This window comes from Lynx rufus, unplaced genomic scaffold (assembly GCF_022079265.1).
Source record: "Lynx rufus isolate CCGP_SWC_20201006 ecotype Redwood Valley unplaced genomic scaffold, mLynRuf1.p SCAF_12, whole genome shotgun sequence".
Classification (NCBI taxonomy): Eukaryota; Metazoa; Chordata; class Mammalia; order Carnivora; family Felidae; genus Lynx; species Lynx rufus.
The window spans coordinates 59941673-59955661 of record NW_025814826.1 but is presented as its reverse complement, the minus strand read 5'-3'; the positions used below and the strand labels follow the sequence as shown (position 1 = coordinate 59955661).

Here is a 13989-nt window from a genome sequence, read left to right as displayed (position 1 = left end):
CGCATCTGTGTTGTGACGAGTGATCCACAGCGAGGGGCGAAGGCCCTGGAACAGGTGGCTCAGCATATGCAAATGATGTCGTTAGCAAAATACCAATTTCCAGCTTGTTCGATAAGTTTATGAGCCACCCCGTTGATTGGTGTGTGTGAATAAAAAGCAAAACAGAGTCCTGCTGTGCAATGTGGTGTAGTGAGAGAGTCGCCAGCTTCACCTCCCTGGGCCCCCGTGTCCAGGCGACCTTTGGCATCTGTACACGAGTCTGCAGCCACCCCCCCTCCTTCTACGGAAACGTGCATTTCCCAAGTATCTGTATTTGGAAGGAAAAGAAAAAGCCTACCCATATTTACTGTTTCTCCGTTCTGCGTAATTGTGTACCCGCGTCATCTGATACCAAAATAATTATCTTTACGACGGACTTTTTTCAGTGTTTATGATGTCAGTGTTTATGATGTCAGCTAATGGGTTTTATATATTTATAACGGTCCTGTATACTGGCGGCCTCTGTGTCTAAAAAGCTGATGGAGAAAAGAAACAAATGGTGGGGAGACTTTCTTCTTTTTATTCAATGCGATGCTAAAGCCACGTGGGGATTGGCTCTTTGCCTATCTCTCCATGCCGGACCCCACATCACACGGACCACACTTCCTCGCTCGTGAAGCATTTACTGTTGGCAGAGGCCAGCCACACAGACCCCAGGATGTGTGCCGCCCGTGATACCTCCTCTCTCGAATTCTTATTTGTGAAAACCCAGCAAGGCAGATGTGGCTGTTAGGTCGGTTGTTAAAATAAAAACGAGCGATGGAAAGAGGCTTAGTGACGTAATACGGGTGAGGCTGAAACTTGCTTCAGCACCAACTGGCCCTGAATCTGGCTTCTTCCCATGACATCCTAACATGTTATCCTAGTCTTAGGGTGGAGCTGAGGCTCTCTGTCGGCCTGAGAATACAGGGGATCCCTTTCTGGGCACGCAAGTGCAGAAGGAGCCAGAACACAGGCTCAGGGACACGTGGGTCAGGCAGAATGGTGGACAGAGTGCTGGACAGGGAGTTCTGGTCCCTGTCCAAACTTCCCAGGTGACTCTGAGCAAGTTGCTTGCCCTCTCTGAGCCTTTTCTTTGTGATATGAGGGCACTGAACTGCCACTTTTCAATTGGTGCTTTACGATATCCTGAGATTCGGTTGTCCCATCAAGAGAGTGGAGGGGTAAGAGTGCTGAACCCTGAGTCCCCAACCAGCAGCTTGCTTTTGTCTATTTTTACATATTAAGCTTCTGGGGAAGCTCTTTTTTTTTTTAAGTTTATTTATTTTGAGACACACACACAGAGAGAGAGAGAGAGAGAGAGAGAGAGAGAGCAGGGAAGGGGCAGAGAGAGAATTCCAATCCACACTGACAGCACAGAGCGTGACAAGGGGCTCTATCCCACAAACTGTGAAAACATGACCTGCGACGAAATCAAGAATCAGATGCCCAACCGACTGAGCCACCCAGGCGCCCCTGGGGAAACTCTTCAACCAACAGGTTTGGAGTATCCAGGATGAGAGGATCCCGAGGTCTCCTCCAAGTGGCCATTTAAAGGCTCCGGTTTTGAGTTAGGCAGGAGGAGGAAGAGGGAGCACTCGAGCACCTTTCTGAGCTGGCTGCCTGTCCTGGCCAGTGTCCCAGGAGCCACGGCCATACCACAGCCCTCCTCCGCCATGCAAGAAAAGAGAACAAGGTGGGGTTGGGGGATAGGGAGGACAGGCTGTGGCTGCACCTGCCCTGAGAGGAGAGCAGGGAACAATGTGGGTCACAGCACAGGTGCACCTGTCGAGTGAGGTCAGGATGTGGTGGGGTGCCCCCGGAAATCCTGCGAGATCCTTGGCAGGGAAACCAACCAATGCTAAGCCCCTGTTCCAGCTCTCGTTCCTGGTGCACAGCATCAGACCACAGGCAGCACCAAGCAAGCCCCAAGTCAACTGGGCGGGTACCAGGTCCCCGTCACAGTGGACGGACAATTGAGGCAACAGGGCCATGAGCCATTGTCTGTCCCAACGCTTTCCCCACGGTATTTGAGAAAGCTGAGGCCAAGGAGGAGAAGAGACCCGCTCGAGCTTGCAGTGAGTTAGCTGGCCACCCAATACCACCAAGGGATCTAGCTTTGGTAAGTCTTCAGCTGTTTGATTTACCAAATGTATCTCTGCTTTAGATATGATCTGTAATTTAACCCTCAAAACAACCCTGCAGGGCATATATTTGTCTCCCAAAGTTATAGATTTAAAACTCAAGGCTCAGAGAAGTGCGGGAACTTGGCAAAGGACACACAGCCAGTAGGTTGGGAGCAGGAATCTGAACTCAGGCTTGCCTGCCTTGAAAACCCTTTCAGAGATTCCTTACTCTTTCCCAGCTCCGCTTCTGATTATAAAAGCAATCCATGCCCGTGGGGGAAACACCTGGAGTTTTTAGAAAGGTGTAAATAAGAAATCGATAACATTTACCTGAGAAAATCGCCACCCAGAGAGAGCCCTTGGAAGCATCTTGGAAATCATCTCCTTTCATATTTTTGTACACGTATTAGCAAATGTGTGTGAATTTTTTGCAACACCGGGCTAGTATAAGCACAGCTGGTGTTTCTTGTTTCTCGGTCCCCCCAACCCTTACAGCATTTAACAGTTCTTTAAAATAATACTGTGAAAGGGTGGAAAACACTCCACATGACTCACTCTGGCTCTTGTGAGCACACAGGCCACCTAAGGGTGGTACTGAGACCTGAGCACACCTTAACTGCCTCTCTCTCCTGGATGATTCGCCCCTGCTAGATCCCCAGACACGGGCTCCCAAACATTGCCTCCTGACGTCCCAGAGAGCCTTCTGGACCTCCCTGTCCCTTGTATTAAAGTTTCCCCCAGAAGTTTACTTTGATGGCTTTCAAAAATCACTTTTCTGAGAACCAGAGGGCAGGAAAGCAAGACAGCGTTTCACGGAGGGTGAGAGCACAGCTTTTGGTATCTGGCAGACCTGGTTTGAAGCCCAGATCAAGCCTTGGACAAGTGAATTTATCTCACCTCTGGAGCAACCTGGGACATGGCGGCTAGAAAATGCGGAGCAAAATCTGATCCGCCACGGTGGCGGTGGTGGCTCTGGTTACTTCTGCCGTCGTTGGGGTCAGGGTACAGCGGATGGTGACGCTCCCCACCGGTGGCATCACGCTTCCACGCCTTAGAAGCTGGTCATACGAGTGGGTTTACGCTGTCACGCTTTGTGGGGGGATTTTCCAAGGTCAAAGGGCAGGCTGCATCCCTAAGTAGGTTTTTATACTAACTAAACCTTGTCGATAAGGTCTTCCAGCTGTTTCTGGTTTTATAACAGAGTCCGGCCCCACCTTCCTTTGGCTGGGGCTCCTCAACTCTGTGTCCCCAGCGCCCAAGGTGGGGGGCGGGGCGGGGAGGGGTTCAGGCTACGGTCCTTTCCAACAGTGAGGCCCGGGCAATGGAAGCGCGAAGTGGATAAAGTACAGAGAACTGTCCTGGGATGCCGTCCGGGAATGGAAGGTTCTGAGAAGTCTGACTGCTGTATTTAAAAGATAATGCAGAACGCACAATGAAAGGATCCCTGATCTGGCCCAACAGCAACCTAGCCAGAGAAGGGTAGCTGGCGAGTGCCTCCCACACGACCGAGGGCAACTCCCTGCAGCCGTGTGACCTCTCCGTGCCGTGTGTCCGCACTGCCCAGAGGTCCTTGGGGATCTTTCTTCCTCCCCGTGCAGCAAGGCAGAGGCAGGGCCGCTGGGAAAGGCCATCGGTGCCGAAGTCAGGAGAGGTAGGTGTGCGTCCTGCATCCGGGCCCTGCATGCGTCTAGCTCCCGGAGTGTGGACAGGTGAGCTCACCAGCTGACCTCTGCCCCGAGAGGGTGGAAGAGGAAGTCTCCCCACAGCTCCCAGCCCCAAGGATGCTGGGAGATTAAATGCAGTGTGTCTGCTAACTGCCCACCAGAAGGCAGAGCACAGAACAGCCTTCCCTTGACCCTGAAGAATATAAAGACAGGGTAAGGATTCTGTAATGGAGCTTGATAAGGGAAGTGATGACGGTTCTTTTATTAATAGTTCTTAAAAAGTCATGGAGTCTTGACTCCTAGAATTAAAAGGGGCTAAGTGTGGGGCGCCTGGGTGGCTCAGTGGGTTAAATGTCTGACTCTTGATTTTGGCTCAGGTCATGATCTCGAAGTTCATGGGATCGAGCTCCGCCTTGGGCTCTGCCCTGATAGCTCAGAGCCTGCTTGGGATTCTGTCCCTCCTTTTCTCTCGGCCTCTTCCCTCCCCGCCCCCCACCCCCCTCCACACACACACTCTCTCTCTCCAAATAAATTTAAAAAAATAAACTTAAAAAAGGGGGGCTAAGTGGTTTGTCTTTGGAGACCATCTTTTTCACTCATCTCGCTTTCCAGAGGAGTCAACTGAGGCCCAAGTTCTCACAAAGAAAACAGCTTTGCTCCAAAGACTAGGGGGAAGGTAAGAGGCAAATGCCAGCTCTGATCCTTGACATCCCAAAGAAGAGGGAGAAAGAAACCAAACGTTCAGAGCTAATTTTAATTAACTCATTTCTCTTTTGCCCTTTCTTTATTGTTCCTGGAAGCAATTATGTGCCTCATACCCTCTCTCCCACCTCCAGCCCCTGCATAAAACTGTCACAGATTAAATCAGATTGCTCAACCATTTCATTAGGGAGACTCTGGCTTTCGGTCTCTGGGGGCATTTTTACTCTGCTCAAATAAAAGCCTCTCTCAGATAAGTTAACTCCTTCCTGGAGACTACAGGAAGCCCACAAGAAGACCACTAAGGGCTGTTGAGACCTTCTGGGGTTTTCTGAACGGCGCGGGATATAGTGGGCTGGTGCACACGTGCACCTGCAAGACGGAAGAGACCAGAGCTGGAGGAGCAGGGCGGAGGGAGTGTGTCAGACCTCTGGGACCTACCCGACCTTTCTCGTGTCACCACCCTGGGTATGTTTCTTTTCTTGGACGGACCTCAGTTTTCCCACTTGAGAAATGCGAGTTTCAAGTCTTTCTTTTTCCTGTCCTGGATCCCAAGAACCCCCCTCCCCCCTGCCCCAAATTGCAAACGAATCCTTGAGAATTACAACGTTGTCGGGAGGGAGTGAAGTCAGAGTTCACTTTGCTAGATGACAAGGTCTTTTCCCCACGACCGTTCTGGAATTGTGGTGTGAAGGAAGGAGACAGGGGGACAGGGGGGCCGGGGGCTGCCGCCAGAAAGGGGCTCCAAGGGAGAAGGTGGGGCAGGGGGGGAGGGCGCTGGGATGTCCGGTGGGCGGGAAATGGCACCCCAAGTGGGGTGGGGGAAGGGGAAAGGTACGACCCCTGGCATTTAACTGGTGCTGGATGCCAAGTGTCCGGCTGTGGGGAACAGAACGGCACTGCTAGGGGGTCTGGTGACAGCACGCACTGCGACGTGGGGACACATGGGAGAGACAGGGGCGAGGCTAGCCTACACGGGTCAGAGTCGACCTGTCCCCAGCCCGTCCTGAGAGCCTTCTCCAGGCCTCGGCCATGACAGCCAGGGAAGCTGGGGGTCTGAGGTGGCTGATGGGCTCCAGGACAGCGCTCGGAGCAGGACAGAGGTGGCGGGGGGCTCTGCAGGACACGGGAGCGGGGTTTTGTGCGGGACAGGCCTCTCCTCCGAGCCGCAGGCTGCTTGCTTCGCTCCTTCCCTGGACATGTCTAAGGCGGGGCCTCAGAGGCGGCCCGAGTTCCCCGCCAGGTGGGTGGGATCCCAGGGGCCTGCCTTTCTCGGGGTGCTGACTCAGGGCCAGCACCGAGCTGCGGGGAATGAGGCTCCCAGCCGCTCCGCTGGCGTGGTTTTTCGAGCACTTTTGAGGAGCACGTTTTCTTGAGTGCCTTCACGAGGCTTTAGGAGCTGGGGACTTAGACAACTGGTCCCTGCCTCCTGGTTGCGGGAAGGGCCCTGCCAGGGTCCAAGGTGTCCTTTTGGCTGTGTGGGGGTGGCAAGATAGAGGAAACGAGTGACTCACGCCCGGAGGGGCCTCACCCCTAAAAGAGGATCAGAAGATGGGCTTCGTAAATTTGAATGTGTGACCCCTTCCCGCCACACTTTCCGTGGTGCGTTATGAGCTCAGAGCTCTTGCCAGCTTGTAATGATCTCAGAAAGAGCACAATTATACTCTGAACTATTTGAGTTACGACCGATGGACTATTCATGTAAATATTTAAAATACACTAACTTCCAAACAAAACTAATTTTGGCTTTCCTCATTTCCTAATACACTGCCCCACCTCACCACCTCCGCCTCTCTAAATTAGGGAGTGATGCAGACCTCCCTCAATCTCTGGAAAGCCTTGCTGCGAACATAGATCTTTCTGGAATCTGAACTTGCAGTGCATCGAGGAAGGATTTCAGGCCAGGGTGGGGGGTTGGGTTGGCTGACATCTGGACCCTTTCACGCTACTCAGGCCTTGACCCCAAACTGCAGAAGAAGAAAGGGGTGGAGTCTAAGTTTCCAGCTGGGCTGGGCACCAGCTGGGGGAACCTGCCCCCATCAATTCTCCTGTTTATCCCCAAGAGACAAGAATGGTTCCTATGCATGGGTGGGGCCTTCTTCTCTGTGCTTCAAAGAGCCCGGGAAAACACATTTTCTGTCATCACCTCAGCTCCCTTCTAAAATGCTTGTACGAGGGCCCAGAATTTGAAGGTTTACCATGACGGACACCCAGAAAGTACCCCGCAGGTGGCAATCACAAACATGGGTGTCATGCCAAGCCACGGTCTAAGTGCTCCTTGTGCTTTATCTGCTAACTTTGCAGCCACAACCGAATGTCGTTGTATCATTAGTCCCCGAAACAGGCAGGAAAGGGTCAAGGCCCAAGGTCACCAAGCTTGCACGCGCAGACCCAGAATGTGGGTCGCGTGCTACGTGACCTGAGACAAGAACCTTACCCTCTCAGGCACTCAGTTGCCTTCACTGCACAAAGGGGGTTACGGGTGCGGGGACTTTAGGATAATCAGACGTCACGGCACATCTACGTGTCTCCTGTAGTGATGTGTGCACGAAGCCCGCCGCGATCGCACAGCATCGTTACCGACTTTCCCTTCTTCACTGGTTACAGCATGTTGAGAAACTTCACGTAGAAGAAAACTGAGGCAGAAAGTACCCTCTCCTCACCGTCTTTTGATTGTAAGGCCGGTGCCTCCCGAGTTTTGGGCGCCCCGAGCTCCGGGTGCGTGGGGGGAGGGGAGGGTTGGGGGCGGGGGCGGGAGTGGGGAAGCCGAGGCCCATCTGAAAGGTCCCTCGCTCTGCACAGACACCACTGGCTGCTTTCCGACAGCCAGGGTGCGGAGGAATGGAAACTTCTGCCACCAACAGCATTTGCTGGCAACTTCCCTCTCTGTGGTTTTCTCTGTCATTCCCTTGATAAAAGAAGCAGGGCTGAGCAAATGTAACCAACATTCACGAATCTCATCTTCGCGTGAACACACCCGCCCCTCGAGAAGTGAGCTGCCGAAAAATGATGCACGATGTACTCTAAACTGGGTCATTCTTCACCCAGAGGGGTCGGCGCGTGGCTGACTTGCTGTGTGTATCCCCTGTGCTGCAGGCGTCCCGCATCTTCGACAGCCCGGAGAGACAGAGCGATGGGAAACAGTATGAGATCCACCCCGGCACCCCCCGAGAGGCCTGTGCCCAGCCCAGATGGTAAGTCTGGCTTCTTGGGTCTCGGGTGTGATGCTTCACTCCGTCGCTTGACAGCCGGGGCCAAGACTGAGCCACAGGGGTGCTGACGGTTGTTGAAACAGGGCACCGGGCGCCTGGGCGCTCGATGCACCTGCCTCTCTTGCTTGGCTTGTAGCTAACGTTTCAAAACTACGTGTTGAAAAAGATTGAGCGGTGGCGCCCGGGGTGACGGCTGGGTCCCTGGCATTGTGTGACGGACCTTCGAGAGCAGCCGGTTCCGCCTTTTTTTGACAAGTGGGGAAACTGAGGCTCGTGAGGGCATGCAATTAGCTAATCAGAGATTCAGATTTCCAACCCAGGCCGGTCTGATTCTGGAACGTGGGCTCTTGCCTACCACACCCTGCCAGCCCGTGATAGGATATGATCATGGGGTTAGTATTATCAGAGCTCTGCAAATGCTTTTGCAGAGCAACTCGATGAAGCTAGATACAGCTCGAGGAAATCTCCCTGGAAAGGAAGGAATCCTGTGTCCCCCCGGTAGGATCAGGGGGCCACCCGTTCTAGGGGGAGGGCACAATGTCACAGCTCAGACAGGGATGTCAGAAGGCAGGTTCCCATGGAGCTGACAGGTCGAGGTGGACTCTTCAAGCGACAGAGCCCTTCGGAGATTGGTCAGAGAGCTACAAGGCAAGCAGAAGGCAACGGCTGGGAGTGAAACCCACGGGGCTCTGGGTGGGGCAGCGGTGGTGCACTGTGTGGGTCCTCTAGGGGCTTGGGAAGGGGGTGATGAGGAGGTCAGGGGACCCATCGGTGTTCCCAGGGTGAGTCCCCTTGGGACATTTCCATCTCCTATCTTACAGCACAGCGCTCAGGCTTAGTCTCCCTCTGCTAACGCCCCGGGTCCCCCGGGTCCCCCACAACCCTGCACCGAGCAAAGATCACACGCACAGACGTCCACCATCCTGCCTGCCGGGTGCCCTGTCTCTCCTTCCACAACTTCTGTGGCCCCTTCAGACAGGGGATGTCTTTTCACGTCTTCCAAAATGGAGACACCCCAGTTATACATGGTCTCATGATCACTCAGATGCTCCCAAGTGAGCGTCCAGAGACCCTGCTGCCCGGCCCTCCCCTCCAGTCAGATGCCGGGCAGCACTGGTGGTTGTCTGTTCCAGCCCGGTCACCCCCCCTTCCTTAAACCTAAGAAAGAATGTTCTTCTGGACAAAGGAGATTTCCATGTGATGGGGCGGGGCAGCTGGTGTGCACCCTGGGCCCCTTTATCTCCTGTGCACAGCTTTGAACTGGGTGCCGTTACACAAAGCGGCCGAGTCAGCTGCCACCAGGGGACAGCTCGGGCCCTTCTCCCACCTTCTCCAAACCACCTCAAGTCACAGCCTCCCCTCCGGCCACGGCTCCTTGTAGAAAACGGACACTATAATTCCCAGGGCCCAGGCCGGCCCAGGGGCCATGCACCCACCCACCGAAGCCATTTTGTCACGCTAACCTCTCACACTGGGGCGGGGGGGGGGGGGTGGCATGCTTGAGCAAACCCCGTGAAAACACGGGCCTCCAAGGGCTTGCTCATTTGCCCTTATTTTTTAAATGCAAATTCTCACGAAATAAGTTTCTCTTTTTTCCACTGTGTGGGTGGGAGGTCACCTCGCAAAAGGAGGTGGAGGGGTCTCCCCGGCCCTCCGCCCCCTGGTTAAGAGAATTCCCCAGGTGGGACCCCGTTCGTGATCCAGGATACCACATCAAGCGTTAGCGGCTGGCTTTTCATCCCCCACCCCTGAAAAGTTTCCCTTGTGATCGGTCCTAACTTGATTTCCTCTTTTTTTTTTTTTTTCTGACATCCACTTGAAGAAGGGAGAAGAAAGTGGTTGTAGTTCATGCTGTTATTTATTAGTTTCTAGTCAAATGATGCAAAGAGTTGGGGTTTTCGTGGCACAGGGCATCTACTCAGCTAACACTCGTGCTTACTCATTTAGTGAGGCTCAAATGCCCAGGAAGTAGTGCGGGAAGCCGATGGCGTTAGGCCAACGCACAAGTGGAGCTTCCCCTGTCGTTAGCCCGAGTGGAGGAGAATTAAAAACACCCAAAGCCCCAGGCCCTACACAGATCAGCAGGAGGCCTATCTGTGAACTGCGACTTTTGTGAGCTTTCAAGAGCTCTTTCGTCCCCAAGCCAGGACTGTGGGTGCCTTGCAGTGTGGCTTTGCCCATCCGTGTTCTCCTAACTAAGCCTTCCAGAACATTCCCGGTTACTCTAGTTCCCAGAGACCAATATCACACAACCCATGGAAATGGGGCAGGTCTCAGAGACAAATGACCTTGCTGCGCTTCTGGCACTGCCCCCCGAAGCCGTATGACCTTGGGTAAGGCACTTAGCCTCCCAGAAGGCAGGGCTCAGCTCTCAAGTGGAGGTCAGAGCCTCCCCTCCTCACAGCAATCACAGCACAAGGTAGCTACCTGCTAAATGTGGGGGGAGTCACTCTTTTTAACTCCACTTGGGGCTATCTGATTGCACTAGGCTATGTCTAAGTGGGCACGCCCCCCAGAGGTTTTAAAGTGGTTGAACTGGGGGTTCCAGGACTTATTTCCGAATCATCCCAAAGAACTCACTTTCTCTGCGATTCTCTCCACAGTTCAGACTCTCGCTCTGTGCCAGACACAGCCAGCACAGAATTGAGAAGGGCCTAGGGGACTCCCAGGTAGCGGGGAAGTAGCGTATCTCTACCTTAAAGAGAATTTTTAGACTTTTTCCCACACCCTACCTTTTTATTCTTTCCCCTCCTCACCTTGTATCACCCTGACCTGAAGCAAGAGGCAGTAATGTAAACCCAGACACCGTTCAGACCCCTTTTCCATGCAAGGATAGAAATCGCGCTAAGCAGTGCATTTACATAGCATCATGGGTGCTGCCCCATGGAAAGAGCTGATGGGAGGGGCCCTGGGGAGGAAGAGGCAGGGGTCAGGGAAGTCTCAGACCCAGCCTGGCACTTCTCAGTAAATGATTCTCAGACCACCTGCATCAGATCCCCTGCAAAGTTGTCCGAAGTGCAGATCGCTGGGCCCCGCCCCTGATGTGCTCGTCAGAATTCGACGATAGTGGGAAGGAACAACCCGAGGAACTTCTTACAAGCCGCCCCCCACTCCTCCCCCCACCCCCGGCTTAGGCTGAAAGCTTGCATCATGGGACCCAGCGTTTAGTCCTGCCCCCGACTCTTAACACACAATGAGAGGAGTCAGTCTGTCCCCTTAGTGTCTCTCTGGTCTCACTTCTAAATGGGGGACAACTGGAGTGACTCAGTGCCTGTGACACGCCAGACACGATTCCAATTGTTTGACACATGTCCACTCTTCCTCCCCACAACAGCTGCAGGAAGTGATCGCTATTATCACCTCCACTTTGCAGCTGAGGAAACCGAGGCACGGGAAGGTTCAATTACTTGTCGGAAGGCCACACAGCTGGGATCTGAAACAGGGGGTCTGAATCTAGAGTCCGTCCCTTCGCCCCCACATCATATGCCTACGGACAACGGAATTCCAAGAAGCTCACGTGTTCTGGGAGGCGATGGGCACTGTCTAGGCTGAGGGAGGAAGGCCACCAGATGAATTCACAGGCAGTCCAGTGCCCCATAAGGGAACTTGCATCAGGTCTTTGACTAGATCAACCAGGGTCTTACTCATCCCACTTCTGGCCCATAAGATGGTTCTAGGTCCAACGTTTACACTGAATATACAGCTTCTGTACATGTCATGGATACCATACAAAATATACCTGGTCCATCAAACCATGATTTCACATTGCGTAAAATGGGACCAAAGATTTTTTAAAGCAAATGCACACAAAAACGCTGTTAATTGTGGTGCAGGTGGTGTTCAGGAGCATAAACAGAAGAACAGGTGGCCAAGAGCAGGGTCTACCCTCTGCTGCTAGGTTACTGGGTTTTGAGACCGGGCACTCAGTGCACTATTGTGGGTTCCCAAGCGAGTGCCTTCGCCTCGCTGTGCCATCTGGGAGCCTCGGGATCTAATCAGTCCCCATCCGCCCCCTCTCATAGATGGGGAAGCCAAGGCTTTGGACAGGAAAGAACAGGTGGGCCGCTGTGTCTCATTTTCAGCCCATAATACGGGACCCACAGGTACACCCTGGGGTTCGTGGTAATCAACAGAACTTGGTAGACCTTCTATGGGACCAATCTGCCCAGCCCTGTCTGATTAGTTCATTGTGTGTGTGTGTGTGTGTGTGTGTGTGTGTGTGTGTGCGTGTCCCAGAAAAGATGCTAAAAGTAAGGCCTGCTTTGACTCTCCAGAGGCCATGGATTTGGGCATGATTCAAGGCACATACAAAACCAGAATCTGAAAGCACTGGGCTGTTTAGCTCTTTGCCAACCAACTGCACTCCGCGGCTGGTGCCAACTTGGAAGCCTCATTTAGAGCCAGCCTTTGTCCCAACCTGTCAAGGAGCAAGCGTTAACTGGGGACAGCCTGGTAATTACACGCCGAGGAGGGCTATGTGGCTTAGGGACATGACCAGGAGCCTGACAACCCTCATGCTCTCCCCTGCACACGTTACTAAAACTCCCCCGGCATTTGTTTCTTCATTTTCCCTAGGGTTGTGTGGAGCATTGGAAGTAATGAAAGGCTGGTTTTGCTAGAACTATAAATGGAATCTTCGGAAAGGTTTTTAGCATTTAAAAAGAAATGGTAATGATATGACAAGGAATAATAACGCAAAAAAAAAAAAAAGCCTCTTCTCCTTTGGCCAAGTGGCTAGTAAGTTTGCCTGGTTCTCTCTCCTTTTTTGGATTCACTTCCTATTTTACACGTCGGTATAATTTCTTCAGTCTGACTCAATATCAGTATCAGTAAATATTTGGTCTTCCGCATTTCATCTTCTGTTCTCACCACATGGAGTTTGTTTTTGGAAGAATAGAATATTTTCAAATTTACACATCTTAGAGGCTTTTCAAACTTTAGGGCACTATTGGCTGAAATTGGTCTTGGATAATGTAATGATAATCCCACCCCATAAACACGGTATCAGCAGCTTCTCATTGGGACAGGAGCGTCGTGAATCCAAACCCAATCACACAGGGTAGATTTCGATATTTCCCATTTTTATACATGAAGAAGTCAGCTCAGATTGGTTAAAAATAAATCTTTCCCCAAATCGCAGAACAATTACGTGGTGGGGGTGGAAGTTAAGGCAGGCCTGACTGATTCCAAAGCCCGTTCTCTCTTCGGAAAGTCTCTCTGGATTTCTCCTTTATGCACATCACATATTTTTCACTCTGTTTCCTTATCTTAAACCTTCAGTAATCCTATCCACGCCTCTCTTTGGTATCAATCACTTATCTGACTTAATTCCAGTGCTCAGCTCTCCTTCAAACCTGGGGCTCCAGGAGGACCTGACAGTATGTTTGAGCTTTCTGAGCAAACTTGACTTTCTTACTTTCCCAAGCTCAGGGAAGACTTCCATGGGGTCCTGGCACCGGACCTTGTTTAGAATGACTGCTTTCCTGGGGCACCTGGGTGGTTCAGACGGTTAAGCGTCCGACTCTTGATCTTGGCTCGGGTCACGATCTCACAGTTCGCGAGATCGAGCCCCATGCCAGGCTCCGCGCTGACAGCCTGGAGCCTGCTTGGGATTCTCTCCCTCTCTCTCTGTCCCTCCCCTGCTTGCCCGTTCTCTCTCTCTCTCTCAAAATAAATAAATAAACTTTACAAAGAACGCCTGCCCTTCCCGCGGAAGTGCAGACTGAACTTGTGTGGTTTTCCCGGTGCTGGTGAGACAGCTGACAGGGACCGACCTAAAATCCCTTGCAAAGGCCCACAGCAAGGCCATTACCTTTAAGCAAAGGCCCAGAGCAAGGTTTTCTCAGCCACGTTTAAGTGTTACAGCTATAAAAACATCATCGTTTCGGAAATTCCACAGGAAACTCAACGCTGTTATTGTGCAATTGAAACTCTCCAGCCCCTGAAGCCTCTTTCCACTATTGAGCCAATGTTGTTACAATGGGATTGTGTTTCTGTTTCTGTTTTTAAAGTAAGGAAAGACGGTTGTTCTGTTTCACGGTCTTAGTCGTGAATCCAGACTTCAAAGGCCCAGCCCCCGTGGAGACGTGTGGTCTACGTCAAGGTTCTGTGATTATCACAGAGAACGAATGCTGGGCCTTTCCTTCCAACACTTGTTTTGCACAAGGGGCTGGTTCTGTGATGACCGACCGCCCACCCACCACGCGGCTGCCACAAAACAGGTTTCCTTCTCTTGGACCACTTTACGCAGCACAACGGCAGCTTTTAAGA

The 13989-nt window shown here is 52.4% G+C and overlaps 2 protein-coding genes across 6 annotated transcripts in view; one reads left to right on the top strand and one right to left on the bottom strand.

The window, feature by feature from the left end:
• Positions 1-13989, bottom strand: part of TG (thyroglobulin) — a 252397-nt gene that overhangs the window by 67139 nt on the left and 171269 nt on the right. The gene's annotated exons all lie outside the window — the stretch shown is intronic.
• SLA (Src like adaptor) overlaps positions 1-13989 on the top strand; it is an 89357-nt gene that overhangs the window by 59095 nt on the left and 16273 nt on the right. For 3 of the 5 annotated variants that reach the window (XM_047074210.1, XM_047074208.1, XM_047074209.1), the window contains exon 3: positions 7604-7701. In XM_047074210.1, the coding sequence (XP_046930166.1) occupies positions 7641-7701 (61 nt within the window). In that variant the 5' untranslated portion in view covers positions 7604-7640. Of the gene's footprint in view, positions 1-7415; positions 7702-13989 lie in introns of those variants that run through there. The other 2 variants (XM_047074211.1, XM_047074207.1) reach the window with 2 other exon arrangements.